The sequence below is a fragment of the Hypanus sabinus genome, chromosome 7 (assembly GCF_030144855.1).
Source record: "Hypanus sabinus isolate sHypSab1 chromosome 7, sHypSab1.hap1, whole genome shotgun sequence".
Classification (NCBI taxonomy): Eukaryota; Metazoa; Chordata; class Chondrichthyes; order Myliobatiformes; family Dasyatidae; genus Hypanus; species Hypanus sabinus.
Genome location: NC_082712.1, coordinates 3,531,511 through 3,558,916, shown reverse-complemented (window position 1 = coordinate 3,558,916; position 27,406 = coordinate 3,531,511). Strand labels below are relative to the sequence as shown.

The 27,406-nt window shown below is 45.7% G+C and overlaps 1 protein-coding gene across 10 annotated transcripts in view; it reads right to left on the bottom strand.

Moving 5' to 3' along the window:
* The window catches only part of cplane1 (ciliogenesis and planar polarity effector 1), a 375,338-nt gene that overhangs the window by 37,349 nt on the left and 310,583 nt on the right, over positions 1-27,406 (bottom strand). For all 10 annotated transcript variants that reach the window (XR_009512997.1, XR_009512998.1, XM_059974072.1 and 7 more), the window contains 3 exons: positions 13,724-13,842; positions 11,693-11,885; positions 10,767-11,005 (listed from right to left, as the gene is read on the bottom strand). Coding sequence is in view for 8 of the 10 variants with exons in the window: in XM_059974072.1 (XP_059830055.1) it covers positions 10,767-11,005; positions 11,693-11,885; positions 13,724-13,842 (551 nt within the window). In the remaining 2 variants the exon portion in view is untranslated. The remainder of the gene's footprint in view (positions 1-10,766; positions 11,006-11,692; positions 11,886-13,723; positions 13,843-27,406) is intronic.

Sequence of the window (27,406 nt, the reverse complement as noted above, 5' to 3'; positions counted from 1 at the left end):
ACCCTTTATCTACACTTTTCTCTTTTCCTTTATCCATACTTCCTTCTCCAATCTGTTGAACCCACCTACTAGTATTAGTTTAAAGTTCTCAATAGCTTTCCTTTGGTTCTTCCCACTTTCTCCAGATCAAGGGTGTAGCCATAGGCACTCGCATGGGCCCCAGCTATGCCTGCCTCTTTGTAGGTTAAGTGGAACAGTCTATGCTCCAAATCTATACTGGCACCACTCCCCAACTTTCCCTCCGCAACACCGACGACTACATTGTTGCTGCTTCCTGCACCCATGCTGAGCTCGTCAATTTCGTCAACTTTGCTTCTAACTTTCACCCAGCCCTTAAATTCACTTGGTCCATCTTGGACACTTCTCTCCCCTTTCTTGATCTCTCGGTCTCCATCTCCTGAGACAGACTATCCACTGACATCTTCTACAAACCCACTGACTCCCATAACTATCTTGACTATACCTCTTCCCACCCTGCCCAATGCAAAAATGCCATTCCCTATTCCCAGTTCCTCCGTCTCCGCCGCAGCTGCTCCCAGGATGAGGCTTTCTGTTCCAGGACTTCTCAAATGTCCTCCTCCTTTCAGGATCATGGTTTCCCTTCTGGAGTCATCAATGATGCCCTCACCTGCATCTCCTCCACTTCCCGCACTTCGGCCCTTAACCCATCCTCCCGTCACCACAACAGGGACCGGGTTCCCCTTGTCCTCACCTACCACCCCACCAGCCTCCGGATCCAACACATTATCCTCCACAACTTCCGCAACCTTCAACAGAACCCCACCACGCAGCACATCTTTCCTTCCCTACCCCTCTCAGCTTTTCTCAGGGATCGTTCCCTCCACGACTACCTGGTCCACATGTCCCTCCCCACAGAACTCCCACCCGGCACTTATCCCTGTAAGTGCAACACCTGTCCCCACACCTCCCCCCTTGCCACCATTCCGGACCCCAGACAGTCCTTCCAGGTGAGGCAACACTTCACCTGCGAGTCTGCTGGAGTCGTCTATTGCATCCGGTGCTCCCGGTGCAGCCTCCTCTACATCGGCGAGACCCGACGCAGATTGGGGGACCGCTTCGTCGAGCACCTACACTCCGTCCGTCACAATAGACAGGACCTCCCGGTTGCCACTCACTTCAACTCTGCCTCTCATTCTCATCTAGATATGTCCATACATGGCCTCCTCTACTGCCATGATGAGGCCAAACTCAGGTTGGAGGAGCAACACTTCATCTACCATCTGGGTAGCCTCCAGCCTGGTGGTATGAACATTGAATTCTCCAATTTCCGGTAATTCCCTCCCCCTCCCCCTATTCCAGGTCCCTCTCCGCCTCTCTCCCCTTTCAACTTTCTGCTCCTTTATCTCTACAGTTCTTTCATGCTTATCCCCTCCCCCCTTTATCTTTCCTCTGATTGGTTTTCCACCTGGCGTCTCTAGGCCCTACCCCCCCCCATCTCTATTACTGGGCTTCGGTCCTCTCTGCCGCCCCCATTCCTGATGAAGGGTCTTGGCCCAAGACATTGGCTACTCTTTTCTCACGGATGCTGCCTGACCTGCTGAGTTCTTCCAGCATTGTGTAAGTATCCTTTGATCCACAGCATCTGCAGTTGTATTTTTGTGTTTTAATTAGTTTAAAGTCCTATCCACAGCCCCAGTTATGCGATTTGCTAGGATCCAGGTCCCATCACAGTTCAGGTGGAGCCCGTCCCAATGGTACAACTCCCTCCTTCCCCAATCCTGGTGCCAATTTCCAATGAATTCAAATCCACTTCTCCGACACCAATCCTGGAGCTACACATTTAACTCTCTAAGCTTCTTGACCCTATGCCAAGTTGCATGTGGCTCAGGAGGTGATCCAGGGATTACTAGCTTTTTGGTTCTGTTTTTTTAAATTCAGTCCTTAGTTGCTCAAATTCCCTCAGCAAAACCTCTTTCCTTGTTCTACCCATGTCATTGGTACACACATGGATCAAGACAACTTTCCCCTCCCACTGTAAATTCCTCTTTAGGTCAGATAAGATGTCCTGAACCTGGGAACCAGGCAAACAACACAGCCTTCGGGATGCTCTATCCTCACGGCAGAGAACTCTGTCTATTCCCCTGACTATACTATCCCCAATTATCACTACATTTCTCTTCTCTCCCCACTCTTGAATGGCTCCCTGAACTACAGTACCACAGTTAGGCTGCTCATCCTTCCTATAGCCCCCACTCTCATCCACACAAGCAGCAAGAATCTCAGACAAGCTCAGGGGCTGAGGCTCCTCCAGCACTGTCTCTTGGATCCCTCTATCCGCCTCACTCATAGACACACCCTCTTGTCCCTGACCACAGACCGAATTTGAGGCAGCTAATCTAATGGGTGTAACTACCTCCTGAAACAGAGAATCCAGGTAACTCTCCCCCTCCCTGATGTGCTGTAGTGTTCCAAGTCATCAACTTTGAGCCTGAGTTCCTCAAGCAGCCACTCTTGCACCAAGAGGCACAATGGGGTTCACTGGCTGCCACATCATGCAGCTACAGCACAACACTTGATCCTGCATCATCCTACTTTCTTTAATGAATGCAAAATTGCATTTACCTTCCTAACCACTGACTTGACCTACAAATTAACCTTTAGGGAATCTGCACGAAGATTTCCAAGTCCCTATGCATCTCAGATATTTGAATTTTCTCTCCATTTAGAAAGTAGTCTACGCTTTTATTTCTTCTACCAAAGTGCACGAGGACCATATAATTCCCGACATTATTCCATCTGCTATTTCTTTACCTAGTCTTCTAATTTATCCTTCTGCAGCATCTCTACTTCCTCAAAACTACCTGCCCCTCCACCTATCTTTGTATGGTCTGCAAACTTGGCCACAAAGTCATCAATTCCATCATTCAAATCATTGACAAATATAAAAATAATCGGTCCCAACACAGACCCCTATGGAACACTACCAGTCACCAGCAGCCAATGAGAAAAGGCTCCCTTTATTCCCACTCTTTGCCTCCTGCAAATCAGCCACTACTTTATCCATGCTATTTTTCCTGTAATACCATGGGCTCTTAACAGCCTTATGTGTGGCATCTTGTCAAAGGCAGCCTGAAAATCCAAGTACACAACATCCACCCATTCTCCTTTGTCTATCATGTTTGCTATTTCTTCAAAGAATCTCAACAGATTTGTCAGGCAAGATTTTCCCTTGAGGAAACTATGCAGATAATGGCTTATCTTATGTATCTCCAAGCACCCCAAAATCACATCCTTAATAATCCCAACCACTGAGAGTGGAGTGACATTTGCAATTTTCCATCTCTCCAGAACCATGCCAGAATCAATTGATTAGTGAAAGATCATTATTAGTGTTTCCCCAATCTCTTCAGCCACCTCTTTTAGAACCCTGGGGTGTACACCATCTGGTCCAGACCTGACAGCTTCCCAAGAACCTTCTCCCTAGTATGGCAACTTCACACACTTCTGCCCCCAGGCACTCAAACTTTCACCATACTGCTAGTATCTTCCACTGTGAAGACTGCTGCAAAATACTTAATCACTTCGTCCACCATTTCCTTGTCCCCCATGACTACCTCGCCAACATCATTTTCCAGTGGTCCGACATCCACTCTTGCCTCTCTTTTACACTTCATATATATGAAGACACTTTTGGTATCCTCTTTAATATTATTAGCTCGCATACCTTTGTATTTCACCCTTTAAGACTTTTTATTTTTTTCTGTTGGTTTTTAAAAGCTTCCCAATCCTCTAACTTCCCTCTAATTTTTGATTTATTATATCCCCTCTCTTTGGCTTTTATGTTGGCTTTGACTTCTCTTGTCAACCACAGCTCTGTCATTCTGCCTTTAAAAAATTTCTCCCTCTATGGGATATATATATCCCGTGCCTTCCAATATTTCCAGCCATGCTGCTCTGCCATCATCCTGCCCGTGTCCTTCAGAATCAGAATCAGGTTTATTATCACCAGCATGTGATGTAAAATTTGTTAACTTAGCAGCAGCAATACATAATATAATAAATAACTAAATCAATTACAGTATATGTATATTGAATAGATTAAAAATTGTGCAAAAAACTGATTCACTATATATATTAAAAAAGTGAGGAAGTGTCCAAGAGTTCAATGTCCTGAATCGCTGAGTGTGTGCCTTCAGGCTTCTGTACCTCCGACCTGATGGTAACAGTGAGAAAAGGGCATACCCTGGGTGCTGGAGGTCCTTAATAATGAACTCTGCCTTTCTGAGACACTGCTCCTTGAAATTGTCCTGGGTACCCAAGATGGGGCTGACTAAATTTACAACCCTCTACAGCTTCTTTTGGTCCTGTGCAGTAGCCCCCTCCCACCCCCATGCCAGACACCCTCCATGGTACATCTTTAGAAGTTTTTAAGAGTATTTGTTGACATACTGAATCTCTTCAAACTCCTAATAAAGTATAGCCACTGTCTTGCCTTCTTTATAACTGCATCGATATGTTGGCACCAGGTTAGATCCTCAGAGATCTTGACACCCAGGAACTTGAAACTGTGCACTCTCTCCACTTCTGATCCCTTTGTGAGGATTGGTATGTGTTCCTTCGTCTTACCCTTTCTGAAGTCCACAGTCAGCTCTTTCGTCTTACTGACATTGAGTGTTAGGTTGCTGTGACGCTAACTCACTAGTTGGCTTATCTCATTCCTGTACGCCCTCTCCTTACCACCTAAAATTCTACCAACAATGGCTGTATTGTCAGCAAATTTATAGATGGTATTTGAGCTATGCCTAGCCACACAGTCATGGGTGTAGAGAGAGTAGAGCAGTGGGCTAAGCACTAGTGTTGATCATGAATTCGGAGGATATGTTATCACCAATCCGCACAGATTGTGGTTTTCCAGTTAGGAAGTCGAGGATCTAATTGCACAGGGAGGTATAGAGGTCCAGGTTCTGTAACATCTCAATCAGGATTGTGGAAATAATGGTATTAAATGCTGAGCTATAGTTGATGAACAGCATCCTGACGTAGGTGTTTGTGTTGTCCAGGTGGTCTAAAGCCGTGTGCAGAGCCATTGAGATTGGATCTGCTGTTGACCTATTGTGGTGATAGGAAAATTGCAGTGGGTCCAGGTCCTTGCCGAGGCAGGAGTTCAGTCTAGTCGTGACCAACTTCTCAAAGCATTTCATCACTGTCAATGTGATCAATTTGGCCTGCTCCTTTCTCATGCCTTTGTAATCCCCTTTATTCCACTGTAATATTGATACATCTATCTTTAGCTATTCCTCCTCAAATAAGGGAATATGAGGGAGAACCTCTTCACTCAGAGGGTAGTGAGAGTGTGGAGTGAGCTGCCAGTGGAAGTGGTGGATTTCAGTACGATTTCAACTTTTAAGAGAAATCTGGTACATGGTTGGGATGGGTATAGAAGGCTATGGTCTGGTGAAGGCCAATGGGACTTGGCATGGACTAGATGGGCTGAGCGGTCATTTATGTGCTGTAGTGTTCTATGGCTCTTTGATTCTGTACACTACTCTCTATCCATACCCAAGCATCCAAAAACACACCTGCTCCCTGGCCTTGTCTTCCCTTCCTCTGTAGCCTGTTTGAGCCCCACCATTCCCTCTCCAGCCCCTCTCTCTCAAACAAGCGCATAAAGGCCTAGATGTACCCATCAGACCAGAATGCAGAAACAAAGGTTTATGTCTATGACACAGTAAAGAGAGATTTGACTGAAACACACAAGATTCTGAAGCTTTTTGTGGTGTGAATATAGAGGACAAAGGGTGAACACAGCCTCTTCTTATTACTACCATTGGGGAGGAGGCACAGAAACCTGAAGACACACAATCAATGATCTAGGAACTGCTTCTTTCTCCTTCCCCTCAGATTTCTGACAGTCACTGTTCCTTTAATGAAATTTATGGTTACTTATGTCTTGCACTGTACTGCTGCCACAAAATAGCCCATTTCATGTCATGTAAGATAATAATACTAATAAATTAGATCCTGATTCTTTCTGAAGGTGTTTTTTTGCATGGAACAATCTAAACCAGTCATCTTTAATTTCTGATTTTTGATTTCAGAGTGAGTTAATCTTTGTCTTCCAGCAGGCATTAAGTTCTGTTCTTGGAACTCCAGTAAGAATGATGTCAACAGAGCAGGGCAGATGTAGAGACATTGACAAGTGGAGGTGGAGCGTGGAGCTGAGATTACAATCAGATCAGTCACTGCTGAGAAGTAACATCAACCACTCATCTCAGAACCCTGCCTCTTCAGAATGTGGCTTCTGGAGATGACCCCTGTCTTTGGATGTGTCTCCTTATGCAAGTTTGTTAAAACCTTTACTGTCCCTTGTTTCCATTTTATTATCAAAATCTTAAACACCATCTGGGCTACACTGTCTTTTCACATCTACCATCACGACATACAGAGACCTGAAGTCCCACACCACCGGCTTCAGGAGCAACTACTTCCCTTCAACCATTCAGTTCTTGCAGCACAACTCTCATCACCAGGTCAGCATAGTCACTATGACTACCTTGACCACTTTACACTTTGTTTTTTCCCTAATTGTCTTCTTTCCCGTATAAAACATAGAACAAGCATTATGAACAAAGTGGATGAGTTTAGAGCATGGATCCGTACTTGGAGCTATGATGTTGTGGCTATTACAGAAACTTGGATGGCTCAGGGGTAGAATGTGGTAACTTCGAGTGCCAGGCTTTAGATATTTCAGAAAGAACGGAGAGGGGCAAATGAGGTGGGGGCATGGCGCTGCTGATCAGAGATAGTGTCATGGCTGCAGAAAAGGAGGAAGACATGGAGGGATTGTCTATGGAGTCTCTGTGGATGAAAGTTAGGAACAGAAAGGGGTCAATAACTACTGTGTGTTTTTTTATAGACCACCAATAGTAACAGGGATGTCGAGGACCAGATAGGGAGACAGATTCTGGAAAGGTGTAATAATAACAGAGTTGCTGTGGTTGGAGATTTTAATTTCCAAAATATTGATTGGCATCTCCCTAGCACAAGGGGTTTAGATTGGATGGAGTTTGTTAGGTGTGTTCAGGAAGGTTTCCTGACAGAGTATGTAGATAAGCCTACAAGAGGAGAGAATGTACTTGATCTGATATTGGGAAATGAACCTGGTCAGGTGTCAGGTCTCTCAGTGGGAGAACATCTTGGAGATGGTGATCACAGTTCTATCTCATTTACCATAACATTGGAGAGGGATAGGAACAGACAAGTTAGGAAAGCGTTTAATTGGACTAAGGGAAAACATGAAGCTATTGGGCAAGAACTTGGAAGTATAAATTGGAAACAGATGTTCTCAGGGAAATGTACAACAGAAATGTTGCAAATGTTCAGGGGATATTTGCATGGAGTTCGGCACAGGTACGTTCCAATGAGACAGGAAAAGGATGGTAGGGTACGGGAACCATGGTGTACAAAGGCTGTTGAAAATCTAGTCAAAAAGAAAAGAAGAGCTTACAAAAGGCTCAAAAAACTAGGTAATGATAGAGATCTAGAAGATTATAAGGCTAGCAGGAAGGAGCTTAAGAAAGAAATTAGGACAGCCAGAAGGGGCCATGAGAAAGCCTTGGTGAGTAGGATTAAGGAAAACCCCAAGGCATTCAACCAGTATGTGAAGAGCAAGAAAATAAAAGGCGAGAGAATAGGACCAATCAAATGTGACAGTGGAAAAGTGTGTATGGAACCGGAGCAGGTACAGAAAAGGACCTTGGGGATTGTAGGGATGACTTACAGCAGACTGAAACGCTTGAACATATAGACATTAAGAAAGAGGATGTGCTTGAGCTTTTGGAAGGCATCAAGTTGGATAAGTTACCGGGACTGGACGAGATATACCACAGGCTACTGTGGGAAGCGAGGGAGGAGATTGCTGAGCCTCTGGCAAAGAGCTTTGCATCATTAATGGGGATGGGAGAGGTTCCGGAGGATTTGAGGGTTGTGGATGTTGTTCCCTTATTCAAGAAAGAGAGTAGAGACAGCACAGGAAATTATAGACCAGTGAGTATTACTTCAGTGGTTGGTAAGTTGATGGAGAAGATCCTGAGAGGCAGGATTTATGAACATTTGGAGAGGTATAATAATGATTAGGAATAGTCAGCATGGCTTTGTAAAAGGCAGGTTGTGCCTTACAAGCCTGATTGAATTTTTTGAGGATGTGACAAAACACACTGATGAAGGTAGAGCAGTAGATGTAGTGTATATGGAATTCAGCAAGGCATTTGATAAGGTACCACATGCAAGACTTATTGAGAAAGTAAGGAGGATTGGGATCCAAGGGGACATTGCTTTGTGGATGCAGAACTGGCTTGCCCACAGAAGGCAAAGAGTGGTTGTAGACAGGTCATATTCTGCATGGAGGTTGGTGACCAGTGGTGTGCCTCAGAGATCAGTTCTGGGACACCTTCACTTTGTGATTTTTATAAATGACCTGATGAGGAAGTGGAGGGATGGGTTAGTAAATTTGCTGATGACACAAAGGTTAGGGGTATTGAGAATAGTGTGAAGGGCTGTCAGAGGTTACAGCGGGACATCGATAAGATGCAAAACTGGGCTGAGAAGTGGCAGGTGGAGTTCAACCCAGATAAGTGTGAGGTGGTTCATTTTGGTACATCAAATATGATGGCAAAATATTGTATTAATGGTAAGACTTTTGGTGGTATGGAGGATCAGAGGGATCTTGGGGTCCGAGTCCATAGGACACTCAAAGCTGCTGTGCAGGTTGACTGTGTGGTTAAGAAGGCATATGGTGTATTGGCCTTCATCAACTGTGGGATTGAGTTCAAGAGGCAGTGATACAGCTATCAAGAGGCAGTGATCCTGGTCAGACTCCACTTGGAGTATTGTGCTTAGTTCTGGTCACCTCACTACAGGAAGGATGTGGAAACTATAGAAAGGGTGCAGAGGAGATTTACAATGATGTTGCCTGCACCGAGAGCATGCCTTATGAGAATAGGTTCAGTGAACTCAGCCTTTTCTCCTTGGAGTGACGGAGGATGAGAGGTGACCTGACAGAAGTGTGTAAGATGATGAGGGGCATTGATCGTGTGGATAATCAGAGGATTTTTCCCAGGGCTGAAATGGCTAACATGAGAGGGCACAGTTTTAAGGTTCTTGGAAGTAGGTACAGAGGAGATGTCAGGGTTAAGTATTTTACATAGAGAGTGGTGAGTGCATGAAATTGGCTGCCAACGATGGTGGTGGAGGCAGATACAATAGGGTCTTTTAAGAGACTGTTAGATAGGTACATGGAGCTTAGAAAAATAGAGGGCTATGGGTAACCCTAGGTAATTTCTAAAGTTTGGCACAGCATTGTGAGTCAAAGGGCCTGTATTGTGCTGTAGGTTTTCTATGTAACATTACGCACAGTCCTGGCTCTGTGGCTCATAATGTCATGCTGACCTTTTAGCCTACTCCAAGATCAGTCTAACTCTTCCCTCCATTTTCCTTTCAACCATGTGTCTATCTAAAATTCTCTTAAATGTCCTTAAGTGGGATGTCCATCTACAACAGACATGAAGCAGCATTTCTTTAGCCAGAGTGGTGAATCTCTGGAATCCACAAATGACAGTGGAGGCCAAGTCACTGGGTATATTTAAAACAGAGGTTCATAGGTTCTTCATTAGTCAGGGTGTCAAAGGTTATGGGGAGAAGGCAGGAGAATGGTTTTGAGAGGAATAATAAATCAGACATGAAGGAATGGCAGAGCAAACTTATTGGGGCGAATAGCCTAATTCTGCTCCTTTATCTTATAGTCTTATGGTCTACCTCTACACCACCCCTAGCAGGGTGCTTCATGTACCACCACCCTGTGTAAAAAAAACCTCTGACATCGCCCTATATGTGAATCTGCCATATCGTATCTGATAAATTCATTTTATTTTGTAAATGCTGCTTTTCTGATGCTCTAAGTTTTTCATTGCACCTGTTCATTCATGTACTAGTGACACTTGTAGGTTGCCTCTAGCACATCCTAGGGTGTGTTGGTTGTTAACATAAACCATTGGATACAGAGGCAGAATTCAATCACTTGGTCCATCCAATCTGCTCCACCATTCCATCACGGCTGATTATCTCTCTCAAACCCATTCTTCCACCTTCTCCCCATAACCTTTGACACCCTGACAAATCAAGAACCTATTAACTTACATGGCCTCCACAAATGTCTGTGACAATGAATTCCACAGGTTCACCACCCTTTGGCTAAAGGAATTCATCCTTACCTCTTTTGTAAAACAATGTTCTTCTATTCTGAGGCTGTATTGTCTTGTCCTAGACTCACCCACTAAAGGAAACATCCTCTCCACATCCAATCTATCTAGGCCTTTCAATAATCAATGGGTTTCAATGAGATCCCCTCACATTCTTCTAAACTCAAGTGAGTACAGACCCAGAGTCATCACTCTTCAAACGTTAACCTTTCCATTGCTGGAATTATTTTTTTGTGAACCTCCTCCAGCCCCCCCTCTAATGCTTGCACATCTTTTCTTAGATAAGGGGCCCAAAACTGCTCACAATACTCCAAGTGCGGTCTAACCACCACTTTATAAAGCCTCAGTATTACAACTCTGCTAACAATTTATTTTACTGAATGCTTCGATGTACATGTGACAAATAAATCTGAATAAACTGGAGCTTGACTTTGATTCCCGGGTGTAAGCACACAGTTCTGAGAGGCCAGATCCTATTTCCGCATCTCCAGCCCCCAGCTCCCATCCTCTACAGGGTTAGTGGACGCATACAATATCACAGCTCCTTACCATTTTGGTGTTGGCAAAATCCTGCTCCATGCTTATGGCAATGTCCTGCAGGGCACTGAGTTGCAGTTCCATCTCACTCAGCTGGGCTGTGACCTGGTGGGTAACACGGGTAGAGGCTTGGGGGGGTGCCCATGCTGGGGAGTTCTTCTTTTGTAAGAGTTTCTGTGTTAGCTCATCCATAGCCAGCTGCTGCTCGCAGCCCTCGTGGCTGGACTGCGCTGAGCCACCGCATGGGCTCTCTGAAAGCAAGAAGACACAATGAGCATGAAGCAGACCGCAAGCTCTGTGTGCTGGTCTTACTGAGCTCTCTGCTATGCTCAACCATCCACAGTCGCTCTGCTCACTGCCTGCAGAAATCTTCATCTTCCAGCAATACACATATCCTCCTCCACAAGAGATTCTGCAGAATCGGGAAAATCCAGAGCTGCTGGAGGAACCCAGCAGGTCAATGTAAATAAATAAGCAGTTGACATTTTGGTCTGGACTGGAAATAGAATAGGGCAGAGGCCAGAACAAGTTTGGAGGGAGGGGAAGGAGTACAAAGCTAGCAGCTGAAAGGTGAGACCAGGAATAATGAGGTAGCAAATCATTGACACAAGAGTCTGCAGATGCTGAAAATCCAGAGCATTACACACAAAATGCTGGAGGAACTCCGCAGATCATGCAGCATCAACGGAGGGGAATAAATGGTTAATCTTTTGGGCTGAGACACTTCATCAAGATTGGAGAGGGCTGCCTTCAGCGTTCAGCTGGGAGCCCATATTGATACAATGACAGGGAAAATATAAGAGATGGGGCCACACAGGCAGGTTTCCTGACCCTGTTCTGGTCTCCTCTACCCAGAACCCACTGCTGCTACCATACTTTCCACCAAATGGTGAGCATTCCCCTCGGCAATGGGCTGCTACTCTCGTCCGTACACTCACCCTGCAGCAGGCAAGTGCTCATTGGAGCAGCATTCGTCACTGAGGCAGCCATCATGTGTAGAGCAGGAATGGACAAGGGCTCATCCTGTGCTGAGGGCAGTGGTTCGGTCTCGGTAGCGCTGGTTGGCAGATTGGGCAGCAGCTCGCTGGCATCAATGTCAGCAATTGTCAGGAAGCTGTGACCGGGCAAAGCCTGGGAACACAGACACATCAGGGGAGAGAGGAGGACACAGAGCACATCTGAACACCAACCCCTTTTATATCACCCATGTCCAAATCCCAACCCTGTTTGTATCACCCATTTCCAAATCCCAACCCCATTTATATCACCCATGTCCAAATCCGAACCCCTTGTATATCACCCATGTCCAAATCCCAACCCCGTTTGTATCACCCATCTCCAAATCCCAACCACGTTTGTATTACCAATCTCCAAATCCCAACCACGTTTGTATTACCAATCTCCAAATCCCAACCCTATTTGTATCACCCATTTCCAAATCCCAACCCCATTTATATCACCCATCTCCAAATCCCAATCCCCTTTGTATCACCCATCTCCAAATCCCAACCCCATTTATATCACCCATGTCCAAATCCCAATCCCATTTATATCACCCATGTCCAAATCCCATCCCCATTTATATCACCCATTTCCAAATCCCAACCCTGTTTGTATCACCCATCTCCCAATCCCAACCCCATTTATATCACCCATCTCCAAATCCCAACCCCATTTATATCACCCATGTCCAAATCCCAACCCCATTTATATCACCCATCTCCAAATCCCAACCCCATTTATATCACCCATGTCCAAATCCCATCCCCATTTATATCACCCATTTCCAAATCCCAACCCTGTTTGTATCACCCATCTCCCAATCCCAACCCCATTTGTATCACCCATCTCCCAATCCCAACCCCGTTTGTATCACCCATCTCCCAATCCCAACCCCGTTTGTATCACCCATCTCCCAATCCCAACCCCGTTTGTATCACCCATCTCCCAATCCCAACCCCGTTTGTATCACCCATCTCCAAATCCCAACCCCGTTTGTATCACCCATCTCCAAATCCCAACCACGTTTGTATTACCAATCTCCAAATCCCAACCACGTTTGTATTACCAATCTCCAAATCCCAAACCTATTTGTATCACCCATCTCCAAATCCCAACCACGTTTGTATTACCAATCTCCAAATCCCAACCACGTTTGTATTACCAATCTCCAAATCCCAACCCTATTTGTATCACCCATCTCCAAATCCCAACCCCATTTATATCACCCATGTCCAAATCCCAACCCCCTTTGTATCACCTATCTCCAAATCCCAATCCTGTTTATATCACCTATCTCCAAATCCCAACCCTGTTTGTATCACCCATCACCCAACCCCAACACCCAGAAAAACAGACTTATCGGGGAAGAGAGGTGTACCCTTTATCACATCTGAACCCCAACACCATTTACATCACCCATTTCCAAACCCTAGCCCTGTTTGTACCACCCATCTCCACACTCCAACACTATTTGTATCACTCATCTCCACACTCCAACACCCAGGAATACAGACACATCCAAGGAGACAGGAATACCCTGAGCATATCTGAACTCCAACCCCATTTGCAACACCCATCTCCACACCCCAACCCAAACGTCCACTCCACTATTCCATCATGGCTGATACCTGCTCTCCTTGCCTTCTCTCATAACCTTTGATATCCTTACTAATAAAAAACCAATCAACCTCAGCTTTAAATATACCCAATGACTTTGTCTCCAAAGGCGCCATACCCAAACCCTGCCTTTGTTAATCATCTCCACATGGGAATACTGAGATATTCAGGGTGGGAGTAGCCTGTCACATTCCATCTGAGTCACCTATCTAAATAGCCCTTCCTCTGGTCCAGCCTACCCCTTTCATCCAGCTTCTCCCTACGTCCCAACCACAGCTATCTACCCCATCCTCCCACCCCACACTCAGCTCTCCACCACCATCTTGGCTGCCATGTGAGCTGACAGTTACCTGCTCAGATGTGGGTAGGAATTGAGATTCCTGGCATTCTTCACCTGGAAACCGGAGGTTCACAATGACGTCTGGAGGCAGGACCTGAAACTGAGGCTCACCAGTCCGAGGCTGTGGCACTGTGGGCAAGCACAGAGGATGGGCGCACTTTATTATTAAACAATGCCAGACAAACATTAGTGGCATGTTACTCAAGAACACGTCTGACATAATGGCTCCACCAATAGAAGCCAGCTTCCATATACTAGCCATCAATAGGAACCATGCCTGCACCCCAAGCCGCCAATGGGAACATATCTACCACAATCAAAGATGCATGGAGGCCCATGTTAGACAAAGGGCAGCTTCTAAGATATTAGTGCAAGTTTCAAGATTCAAGATTGTTTTGTTGGCCTAAGGGACTACAGTCTACATATCAATCAATCTAAAAAGAGTATAAATTACACTTGTGTGTTACAGGTTTAATTCGATAAGTTGAGAATAATATAAATTCAACTATGTAACAACTTCAAGTAGCTGGAACTACACCAGAATCTAAATGTAGTGAGACCCAGCATAACACCAAGGGGTAGCATTAGACCATTAGACTATAAGATATAGGAGTAGAAGGAGGCTATTCAGACCATCAAGTCTGCTCCACCATTCAATCATGGGCTGCTCCAATTCTTCCAGTCATCCCCACTCCCCTGCCTTCACCCCATACCCTTTGATGCCCTGGCTAATCAAGAACCTACCTATCTCTGCCTTAAGTACACCCAATGACTTGTCCTCCACAGCTGCTCGTGGCAACAAATTCCTCAGATTTACCACCCTCTGACTACAGTAATTTCTCTGCATCTCTGTTCTAAATGTACATCCTTCAATCTTGAAAAGTTGTGCTGTTTTGTCGTCTACCTCCTCCACCAAGGGAAATAATTTAACCATATCTTATCTGTTCAGGCCTTTTAATATTCAGAATGTTTCAATGAGATCCCCTCTCATCTGTCTGAACTCCAGGGAATACAGCCCAAGAGCTGCCAGACATTCCTCATATGGTAACCCTTTCATTCCTGGAATCATTCTCGTGAATCTTCTCTGAACTCTCTCCAACGTCAGTATATCCTTTCTAAAATAAGGAGCCCAAAACTGCACACAAACTCCAAATGTAGTCTCACGAGTGCCTTATACAGCCTCAACCCCATATTCCTCTCTTATATTCTATACCTCTAGAAATGAATGCCAACATTGCATTCGCCTTCTTCACCACCACCTTTAGGGTATCTTGCACATGGACTCCCAAGTCCCTTTGCAACTCTGCATTTTGGATTCTCTTCCCATCTAAATAATAGTCTGCCCATTTATTTCTTCCACCAAACTGCATGACCATACACTTTCCAACATTGTATTTCATTTGCCACTTCTTTTCCCATTCCCCTAAACTATCCAAGTCTCTCTGCAAGCTCTCTGTTTCCTCAACACTATCTGCTCCTCCACCTATCTTTGTATCATCAGTAAATTTAGCCACAAATCCATTAATCCTATTGTCCAAATCATTGACATAGATAATAAAAAGCAGTGGTCCCAATGGTGACCCCTGTGGAAATCCACTGGTAACCGGCAGCCAGCCAGAATAAGATCCCATTATTCCCACTCTCTGTTTTCTGCCAATCAGCCAATGCTCCAACAATGCTAGTAACTTCCCTGAAATTCCATAGGCTGTTATCTTGCTAAGCAGCCTCATGTGCAGCACCATGTCAAAAGCCTTTTGAAAATCCAAGTACACCACATCCACTGCACCTCCCTTATCTACCCTGCTTGTAATTTCCTCAAAGAGTTGCAGTAGGTCAGTCAGGCAGGATATTCCTTTCAGGAAAACATGCTGGCTTTGGCCTATCTTGTCATGTGCCTCCAGGTACTCCATAATCTCATCCCTAACAATCAATTCCAACAATTTCCCACCCACTGATGTCAGTCTAACAGGTCTATAAGTTACAACACACACAAAATGCTGGTAGAACACAGCAGGCTAGGCAGCATCTATAGGGAGAAGCGCTGTCAACGTTTTGGGCTGAGACCCTTCGTCAGGACTAACTGAAAGGAAAGATAGTAAGAGATTTGAAAGTAGTGGGGGGAGGGGGAAATGCGAAATGATAGGAGAAGACCGGAGGGGGTGGGATGAAGCTAAGAACTGGAAAGGTGATTGGCGAAAGTGATACAGAGCTGGAGAAGGGAAAGGATCATGGGATGGGAGGCCTCAGGAGTAAGAAAGGGGGGGATGGAGAACAGGCAAACAACTAAATATGTCAGGGATGGGGTAAGAAGGGGAGGAGGGGCATTAACGGAAGTTAGAGAAGTCAATGATCATGCCATCAGGTTGGAGGCTACCCAGCCGGTATATAAGGTGTTGTTCCTCCAACTTGAGTTTGGATTCATTTTGACAGTAGAGGAGGCCATGGATAGACATATCAGAATGGGAATGGGACATGGAATTAAAATGTGTGGCCACTGGGAGATCCTGCTTTTTCTGGTGGACCGAGCATAGGTGTTCAGCAAAATGGTCTACCGGTCTGCGTCGGGTCTCACCAATATATAAAAGGCCACACCGGGAGCACTGGACGCAGTATACCACACCAGCCAACTCACAGGTGAAGTGTCGCCTCACCTGGAAGGACTGTCTGGGGCCCTGAATGGTGGTGAGGGAGGAAGTATAAGGGCAGGTGTAGCACTTGTTCCGTTTATAAGGATAAGTGCCAGGAGGGAGATCGGTGGGAAGGGTTGGGGGGGACGAGTGGACAAGGAAGTCGCGTAGGGAGCGATCCCTGCGAAAAGCAGACGGGGGGTGGAGAGAAACATGTGTTTGGTAGTGGGATCCCGTTGGAGGTGGCGGAAGTTACGGATAATTATATGTTGGACCTAGAGGCTGGTGGGGTGGTAGGTAAGGACAAGGGGAACCCTATCCCGAGTGGGGTGGCGGGTGGATGGGGTGAGGGCAGATGTGCGGGAAATAGGAGAGATGCATTTGAGAGCAGAGTTGATGGTGGACGAAGGGAAGCCCCTTTGTTTAAAAAAGGAAGACACCTCCTTCGTCCTGGAATGAAAAGCCTCATCCTGAGAGCAGATGTGGCGGAGACGGAGGAATTGTGAGAAGGGGATAGCATTTTTGCAAGAGACAGGGTGGGAAGAGGAATAGTCCAGGTAGCTGTGAGAGCCTGTAGGCTTATAGTAGATATCAGTAGATAAGCTGTCTCCAGAGATGGAGACAGAAAGATCAAGAAAGGGGAGGGAGGTGTTGGAAATGGACCAGGTAAATTTGAGGGCAGGGTGAAAGATGGAGGCAAAGTTAATGAAGTCGACGAGCTCAGCACCTGTGCAAGAGGCAGCGCCAACGCAGTCGTCGATGTAGCGAAGGAAAAGAGAGGGATGGATACCGGTATAGCCTTGGAACATGGACTGTTTCACAAAGCCAACAAAAAGGCAGGCATAACTGGGACCCATAGGAGAAATTATTGAGAGTAAGAACTAATTCCACTAGATGGAGGAGAGTGGTGGTAGAGGGGATTTGGTTAGGTCTTGAATCCAAAAAAAAAACCGAAGAGCTTCGAGACCATATCGGTGGGGGATGAAGGTATATAGGGACTGGACATCCATGGTGAAAATAAGATGGAGGGGGCCAGGGAACTTAAAATCATTGAAAAAACTCAAAGCATGAGAAGTGTCACGAACATAGGTGGGAAGAGATTGAACAAGGGGGGATAAGACAGTGTCAAGGTATGCAGAAATGAGTTCAGTGGGGCAGGAGCAAGCTGAGACAATAGGTCTACCTGGACAGGTCTACAAGTTTCCTTTCTGCTGACTCCCACCCTTCTTAAATAGCGGAGTAACATTTTCAATTTTCCAGTCATCCAGTGAAATGCCAGAATCTATCGATTCTTGAAAGATCATCGTTAATGCCTCCACAATCTCTCCAGCTACTTCCTTCAGAACCCAAGGGTGCATTCCATTTTGGCCAGGAGATTCATCTACCTCAGACCATTAAGCTTCCAGAGCACCTTCTCCGTCATAGTTTTCATTGCACATACTTCACTTCCCTGACTCTCTTGAATATCCAGTATACTGCAGACATCTTCCACTGTGAAGACTGATGTAAAATACACATTCCATTCCTCTCCCATCTCTGCGTCTCTCATTACAATGGTCCTCCAGATATAGGACTGTTTTCTATTGATCCTATGTCTAACCTCAACTCTCTTTTACCCTTTATATACTTAAAAAGCTTTTAGTATACTCATTGATATTAGTCGCCAGCTTCCTTACATAATCCATCTTTTACTTCCTAATGACCTTCTTCGTTTCTTTCTGCAAGTTTTTAAATCTTCCCAATCCTCTGTCTTCCCACTAGTTTTGGCTTCCTTGTATGCTCCCTATTTTGCTTTTACTTTGGCTCTGACTTCACTTGTCAGTCACGGTAGTGTCCTTCTTCCATTCGAAAATTTCTTCTTATTTGGAATATATCTGTCTTGCACTTCCCTCATTTTTCGCAGAAACTCCAGCTATTTTTGCTCTACTGTCCTTCCTGGTAGTGTCCCTTTCCAGTCAACTTTGGCCAGTTCTACTCTCATGCAATTTCCTTTATTCCACTGAAATACCAACACATTGGATTTTAGTTTCTCCTTCTCAAATTTCAAAGTGAACTTGATCATATTGTGATCACTGTTCCCTAAGGGTTCCTTAACCTTGAGCTTTCTTATCACCTCCGGATCATTGCACAGCACCCAATCCAGCACAGCCGATCCCCTACTGGGATCAACAACAAGCTGTTCTAAAAAGCCATCCCTTAGACATTCTACAAATTCTCTTTTGAGGTCCAGTACTGGCCTGGTTTTCCCAATCCACTTTCATGTTAAAATCCCCAACGATTATCAAGACATTGCCCTTCTGACACACCTTTTCTATCTCTTGCTGTAATCTGTAATCCACATCACAGATGCTGTTTGGAGGCCCGTATACAACTGCCATTGGGGTCCTTTTACCCTTGCCATTTCTTAACTCAACCCATAGAGACTCTACATCTTCCGATCCTATGTCATCCTTCCTAATGATTTAATATCATTTCTTATATACAGGGCCACACCACCCTTCTCTGCCAACGCATTATCTTTCCAATACACCATATATCCTTGGATGTTCAGCTCCCAGTGGCAGCCATCCTTTAGCCAAGTTTCAGCGATGGCCACAACGTCATACTTGCCAGTCTGTAGCTGAGTTTCAAGATCGTCCATTTTATTTCTTCTGCCGTGCGCATTCAAATATATCACTCTCAGTCCAGTATTTGTTGCTTTCTATTCTAACTGCACCACGCCTCTATTGCCCAGTAGCTCATCCCACTGACTGTGATTATGCCTCATCACCTGCCTGTCCTTTCTTATTGTCTCTGTTACACGTCATCTTTGATTTATTTGTTTTCCCCTTCCTCAGCCCTATCACTCCGGTTCCCTTCCCCCTGTCTAATTAGTCTAAACCCTCCCTAACAGCTGTATTAAACCTGACTGCTAGGATATTGGACCCCTTTGGGTTCAGGTGTAACCCATCCTTTTTTTGTACGGTCGTACCTCCCCCAGAAAAGGCCCCAATGATCCAGGAATCTAAGGCCCTGCTCCCTACGCCAGTCTCTCAGCCACGCATTAATATGCCTGATCATGCTATTCTTGTGCTCGTTTGCATGTGGCACTGGCAGCAATCCTGAGATTAGTACCCTGGAGGTCCTGCTTTTCTGCTTCCTACCCAACTACCTGAATTCTCTCTTCAGGACCTCTTCCCTTTTTCTACCCATGTTATTGGTACCAACTTGTACCAAGACTTCTGGCTGATCACCCTCTCCCTTCAGAATATTCTGCACCTGATCCGAGACATCCCGAACTCTGACACCTGGGAGGCAACACACCATCTATCAGGCTGACAGAACCTCCTGTCTGTTCCCCTCAATATGGAATCTCCTATGACTACCGTATTCCTGTAGCCATTCCCCTGAATAATAAGTTTACCGTCCTGGATGCTGTTGGTGAGGACGACCGACCAGGTGTGAGCCACGGTGGCAGGGCCTCTGGCACTGAGTCTGACCCTGTGTTGCAGAAGGATGGGACGGAGAAGAGGAGAGCTGTTGTCATTGGAGACTCTATAGTCAGGGGAGCAGACAGGAGATTTCGTGGACGTGAGAAGGGCACCCGCATGGTCTGTTGCCTCCCAGGTGCCAGGGTCCGGGATGTCTCTGACCGGGTGCATGACATCCTGGTACGAGAGGGAAAGCAACCAGAAGTCGTGATACACGTTGGGACCAACGACATAGGCAGGAAGAGGGATGAGGTCCTGAAGTGTGAGTTTCGGGAACTAGGCAGAAGGCTGAAGAACAGGACCTCAAGGGTGGCGTTCTCAGGATTGCTGCCAGTGCTATTGTGATAGTGATGGTTAGAATTGGAGGAGATGGCAATTGAATGCATGGCTGAGGAGTTGGTGCAGGGGGCAGGGTTTTAGATTTTTGGATCATTGGGACCTCTTCTGGGGAAGGTGGGACCTGTACAGATTGGATGGGTTGCGCCTGAACTCGATGGGGAGCAATATCCTTGCTGGTAGGTTGGCTAGCATGGTTCGGGAGGGTTTAAACTAATTTGCAAGGGGGATGGGACCCGGAGCGATAGAGCAGTGAAAGAAGTGCATGGAGTAAAGCCAGATCTAACATATAGAGAGGCTTTGAGGAAAGAGAAGCAGAATAAAGTGTGTAAAGGTAGTAAGGTAGAAGGGCTAAAGTGTGTTTACTTCAATGCAAGAAGCATCAGGAACAAAGGTGATGAACTGAGAGCTTGGATACATACATGGAATTATGATGTAGTGGCCATTACCGAGACTTGGCTGGCACCAGGGCAGGAATGGATTCTCAATATTCCTGGATTTCAGTGCTTTAAAAGGGATAGAGAGGAGGGAAAAAGGGGAGGAGGGATGGCATTACTGGTCAGGGATACTATTACAGCTACAGAAAGGGTGGGTAATGTAGCAGGATCCTCTTTTGAATCAGTATGGGTGGAAGTCACGAACAGGAAGGGAGCAGTTACTCTACTGGGGGTATTCTGTCGGGCCCCTGGTAGCAGCAGAGATACCGAGGAGCAGATTGGGAGGCAGACTTTGGAAAGGTGCAAAAATAACAGGGTTGTTATCAAGGGTGACTTTAACTTCCCTAATATTGATTGGCACTTGATTAGTTCCAAGGGTTTGATGGGGCAGAGTTTGTTAAGTGTGTCCAGGATGGATTCCTGTCACAGTATGTTGACAGACCGACTAGGGGGAATGCCATACTAGATCTAGTATTAGGTAATGAACTGGGTCAGGTCACAGATCTGTCAGTGGGGGAGCATCTGGGGGACAGTGATCACCGCTCCCTGACCTTTAGCATTATCATGGAAAAGGATAGAATCAGAGAGGACAGGAAAATTTTTAATTGGGGAAGGGCAAATTATGAGGCTATAAGGCTAGAACTTGCGGGTATGAATTGGGATGATGTTTTTGTAGGGAAATGTACTATGGTCGATGTTTAAGGATCTCTTGCAGGATGTTAGGGATAAATTTTTCCTGGTGAGGAAGATAAAGAATGGTAGGGTGAAGGAACCATGGGTGACAAGTGAAGTGGAAAATCTAGTCAAGTGGATGAAGACAGCAGACATGAGGTTTAGGAAGCAAGGATCAGATGGGTCTATTGAGGAATATAGGGTAGCAAGAAAGGAGCTTAAGAAGGGGCTGAGAAGAGCAAGAAGGGGGCATGAGAAGACCTTGGCGAGTAAGGAAAACCCCAAGGCATTCTTCAATTATGTGAAGAACAAAAGGATGACAGGAGTGAAGGTAGGACCGATTAGAGAAAAAAGTGAGAAGTTGTGCCTGGAGGCTGTGGAAGTGAGCGAGGTCCTCAATGAATACTTCTCTTCGGTATTCACCACTGAAAGGGAACTTGATGACGGTGAGGACAATATGAGTGAGGTTGATGTTCTGGAGCATGTTGATATTAAGGGAGAGGAGGTTTTGGAGTTGTTAAAATACATTAGGACGGATAAGTCCCCGGGCCCTGATGGAATATTCTCCAGGCTGCTCCACGAGGCAAGGGAAGAGATTGCTGAACATCTGGCTAGGATCCTCGTTGTCCACGGGAATGGTACTGGAGGATTAGAGGGAGGCGTATGTTGATCCTCGTTGTCCACGGGAATGGTACTGGAGGATTAGAGGGAGGCGTATGTTGTCCCCTTGTTCAAACAAGGTAGTAGGGATAGTCCGGGTAATTATATACCAGTGAGCCTTACGTCTGTGGTGGGAAAGCTGTTGGAAAAGATGGGATCTACGGGCATTTAGAGAATCATGGTCTGATCAGGGACAGTCAGCATGGCTTTGTGAAGGGCAGATCGTGCCTAACAAGCCTGATAGAGTTCTTTGAGGAGGTGACCAGGCATTTAGATGAGGGTAGTGCAGTGGATGTGATCTACATGGATTTTAGTAAGTCCTTTGACAATGTTCCACACAGTAGGCTTACTCAGAAAGTCAGAAGGCATGGGATCCAGGGAAGTTTGGCTAGATGGATTCAGAATTGGCTTGCCTGCAGAAGGCAGAGGGTCGTGGTGGAGGGAGTACATTCAGGTTGGAGGGTTGTGACTAGTGGTGTCCCACAAGGATCTGTTCTGGGACCTCTACTTTTGGTGACTTTTATTAATTACCTGGATGTGGGAGTAGAAGGCTGGGTTGGCAAGTTTGCAGACGACACAAAGGTTGGTGGTGTTGTAGATAGTGTAGAGGATTGTCGAAGATTGCAGAGAGACATAGATAGGATGCAGAAGTGGGCTGAGAAGTGGCAGATGGCGTTCAACCCAGAGAAGTGTGAGGTGGTACAGTTTGGAAGGACAAACTCCAAGGCAGAGTATAAAGTAAATGGCAGGATACTTGGTAGGAGTAGAGGGATTTGGGGGGACATGTCCACAGATTCCTGAAAGTTGCCTCACAGGTAGATAGGGTAGTTAAGAAAGCTTATGGGGTGTTAGCTTTCATAAGTCAAGGAATAGAGTTTAAGAGACATGATGTAATGATGCAGCTCTATAAAATTCTAGTTAGGCCACACTTGGAGTACTGTGTCCAGTTCTGGTTACCTCAGTATAGGAAGGATGTGGAAGCATTGGAACGGGTACAGAGGAGATTTACCAGGATGCTGCCTGGTTTAGAGAGTATGGATTATGATCACAGATTAAGGGAGCTAGGGCTTTACTCTTTTGAGAGAAGGAGGATGAGAGGAGACATGATAGAGGTGTACAAGATATTAAGAGGTATAGACAGAGTGGACAGCCAGCGCCTCTTCCCCAGGGCACCACTGCTCAGTACAAGAGGACATGGCTTTAAGGTAAGGGGAGGGAGGTTCAAGGGGGATATTAGAGGAAGGTTTTTCACTCAGAGAGTGGTTGGTGCGTGGAATGCACTGCCTGAGTCAGTGGTGGAGGCAGATACACTAGTGAAGTTTAAGAGACTACTAGACAGGTATGTGGAAAAATTTAAGGTGGGGGGTTATATGGGAGGCGGGGGTTATATGGGAGGCAGGTTTTGAGGGTCGGCACAACATTGTGGGCCGAAAGGCCTGTAATGTGCTGTACTATTCTATGTTCTATGTTCCTCATCTTCGTCTTTCCCTTCTGCACCATGGAACTAGGTTCAGTGCCAGCGACAACATCCAAAACGAGATGACGAGTACTGAAAGGGATGGCCACAGGGGTGATCTCTACTATCTGAGTTCTTCCCTTCCCTTCCCTGACAGTCATGTATTTATCTAACTCCTGCAGCCTCAGGGTGACCAACTCCCTGTAGCTCCTATCCATCTTCTGCTCACTTTCCCTAATAAGCTGTAGTAACAGTCGTAGTAACAGTGTCAGGAGATACAGGGAATTGGACACATTGGTATCAGGGTACCAGCACATGCTGTTAATTTTTAATCTAACTGAAATAGTGCTCACCTACAACAAAACAATTACTTACTCACCCTTATGAGAGTCAACTAAGCAGGAGCAAGTTTAAGCCAGTCAAAAATAGAAGGAAGAGAGGACTACTGGAATGAGTAGGAGCAGGTTACACATTGGGGCAGCAATAGTCAACACCCTAGACATAGCAGAATTAGAAAACCAGATACAGTGCTTCCAGCAGAAAATAAGGAATATTACTGGCGAAAGTTATCAAGATCAGGTACTAATCAGATTGGTTGAGATGCATCCAGGTAACTCTGAATGTGGTTAAATTTCTCAAGTCCCTTCAAGACACAACAAATCTGATTATTGACTGCATAAAGCTCATGTCAAAGGAAATGCAAAAAGTTGAGCCATGCACAACTCATGCCAGTTGGTTGCTCACCATGACTGGCACTAATTTGTTGCAACCTGATGCACATCAAGGAGCAAATTGGGTCTCCGATGAGCATCTAAAAAGAATGGGTTGGAGAAAGGGTGCCATTGTGTCATATTCGAAGCCTTACTATAACTTACAGAGTAGTGGGTATCCGTGATGGAAGGTTTTATGTTGCTGCAGTATTCCATATTTCCCAATGTGGAAATAATTCAACCTACCCTTTGAAACAGGTTCACAATGTTGGTAAATATCATGAGAATACATGGGTATCCTTAACCACCTATCAACACATGCTACTGTTATGGATGGTACTGGGAAAGAGATAGATTTATCAAGATGCCATCAAGGGGGAGAACACTGGTCTTGCCCAGAAGAAATGACAAAGCAGAAGCTAACAAACTGTAGTTTCAGTACTTAAGAAAACTGCTCATTGTCTATTTTTCCAGTGAATAATCAGTCTGTTTTACAATATGCATTGGTGGGACAGACATATTACAGAGCAATGTGGCCACAAGTTATACCAAAGGATGGAAACAATACCCTTTGGAAAGTCACAATGTCACCATAGGGAACTTGACTTTAGATCTGCCTGTTGGAGGACGAACTTTGCCTCAGCCAGCCAGAAACACAGTAATGAAGGAGAACTTCAGGATCCAATACACAAATACAGATCAATATCTGTGGGAACACGACCCTTCATCAGGAATGGGGGGGGGGGGGGGAAGAGAGGTCCGAAGCCCAGTAATAGAGATAGAGGAGGGGGTAGGGCCTAGAGGCGCCAGGTGGAAAACCAATCGGAGGAAAGATAAAGGGGGGAGGGGGAGGGGATAAGCATGAAAGAACTGTAGAGATAAAGAAGCAGAAAATTGAAAGGGGAGGAAGGCAGAGAGGGACCTTGGATAGGGGAAGGAATTACCAGAATTACTGGAGAATTCAATGTTCATACCACCAGGCTGGAGGCTACCCAGATGGTAGATGAGGTGTTGCTGCTCCAACCTGAGTTTGGCCTCATCATGGCAGTACAGGAGGCCATGTATGGACATATCTAGATGGGAATGAGAGGCAGAGTTGAAGTGGGTGGCAACCAGGAGGTCCTGTCAATTGTGACGGACGGAGCAGAGGTGCTCGACAAAACGGTCCCCCAATCTGCGTCGGGTCTCGCCGATGTAGAGGAGGCTGAGAATGTTGGCTACTCTTTTCTCACGGGTGCTGCCTGACCTGCTGAGTTCTTCCAGCGTTGTGTACGTATTCTTTGATCCAGAGCATCTGCAGTTGAAGTTTTATGTTTTAATATCTGTGGGACTATGTTCTTACTGAGTCGCCACCATTTCCTCACTTAACTGCAGACAGGACACGGGTTGTGGCAGAGGAAAGGGACATAATTCATCAATGGACTAAGCTCACTAAAGTTATTAAAATATATGCTGGTAAGGCAAATGAAATATTGAGTGACCAGGTTTTTGCAGTAAGTTTTGGAATTGGGGGACAAATATTCAAATACATCTGTGGGTGACAGAAGTATCACATGCTGCTGTAATACTAATTTTACGTACCCTGATAATTGTATTACTCAATGTATATCAACGGAGAAGATGGAAAGCTGAAAAAATGCAAAAATTAGAAGGTAAGGTTTTCATGAAACAGCAGACAATTGTCAGTATAAAGTGGGTGAAGTTAGTGAGTAAATGTTAATATTATTTTTAGAATGTAAGTGTTGCACACCTACTGGGGTTCCATGGCAGTCCTATGAGCAGTCAACTGACTGAGAGGAGGATCATGATCCTAAGATAAATACCCTTGGATCAAGAGGGGGGAGATGTTGGCCAGAAGAAACTACAGTCTGATCAAGGATTGGATTTGATGAATCAAGGACGGGGGAGGTAGACAAACCCGTTGTCTTTGTTTCCCCCCATTTTGTGGACTCTGAACTGATTCCTGATCTGAGATAGTCTGATCAGAGCAACTGGATGAGGACACAAGAATCTGCTAAACCCGAGACCATTCTCAGCCAAGTACCTGGTGTAATGCCCTGGTTCACATCTTTACTGTTCTGCCGTCAGTATTTCACTCAGCAGCTCTGTAAGAGCGGTCCATCCTGCTTTCAGCCTGTTTGGGTTATTGTTGAAGATGAGGGATGACGTGGAATGTGGTGCCATCCAACTAGCGGGAGGTTTTCTGGCTGAGGGACAATAAGGTTGTGTTTGGGGTTTATTTTGTTCGAGAGAAGAAGTTGGAAATAACCGGTCGTAGGTTACAATCCTGTGGGAGACTAGCTTGTCCCAGGTGGATTGCGAGCGACATTCGGAAGCTGGTGTGTGCTTTCACATTGACCGAGGGCCCAGTGCGTGAGTGACAGAGAAGTTCAAGATGAGCTCCAACTTGTGCACATTTGACAGTTTAATTAGAATGGGCCCTTTTCTTTTTGTTGTTCTTTACTAACCCTTCAGTTAAGATCCATAAATATAATTCCTTTAATCATATGCAGTGTAGTGTTTCGTGGCATTAATTTGTAACGGAGTAGCAAATGACAGAGCATCCACACAAACTGGGGAGGGTCTCAATCTCACTAGTTTGGCGGGGCCAGAAATTGTCTTTCCTAGGAGTTGGAGCTGGAACTGGATGAACTCCGATCATTCGGGAGGCTGAAGGGTTGATAGGACATGTACAGAGGTAGTTACTCCCAAGGTGCAGGGCACAGGAAACTGGGTGACAGCCAAGAAGGGGAATGGAGTTAAGGAGCTAGTGCAGACTACCCTATGGCCACCCCCCTCAACAACAAGATACCGTTTTGGGGGGGGGGGGGGGTGTTGGTGATGTAACAGAGGAAAGTCACTGTGGGTGGCTCTCCGCCACTATCTTGCTTAGTGACTCAGAAAGGAAGAGGGGAGAAGAGGCATGCTGTGCTGATAGGGGATTCGTCCATCGGGGCATTGGACAGGAGGCTCTGTGGGAGAGAATGAGATTCCCGGATGGATATCCAACATATCATGGCCAGAGTCCGGGATACGTTGGATTGAGTCCTCAGCATTGTAAAGTGGGATGGTGAACAGCCAGAAACCGTGGTCCACGGAGGTACTAATTACAGGGTAAGACGAGTGACGAGGTTCTGCATTGGAGCTCAGAGGGTTAGGTGCTAAGTTAAAGGGAAGGGCAGGACCTCCAGGATTGTGCTCTCACAATTGTTACCTGTGCCACGTGCTCCTGAGGACAGATAACGAGTTGGTGTAGGAGGGAGATGTTGGTAAGACCTCAGACAAAGTTAGGAATCAAAAGGTTGAGCATGGTGCGAATAGTGTC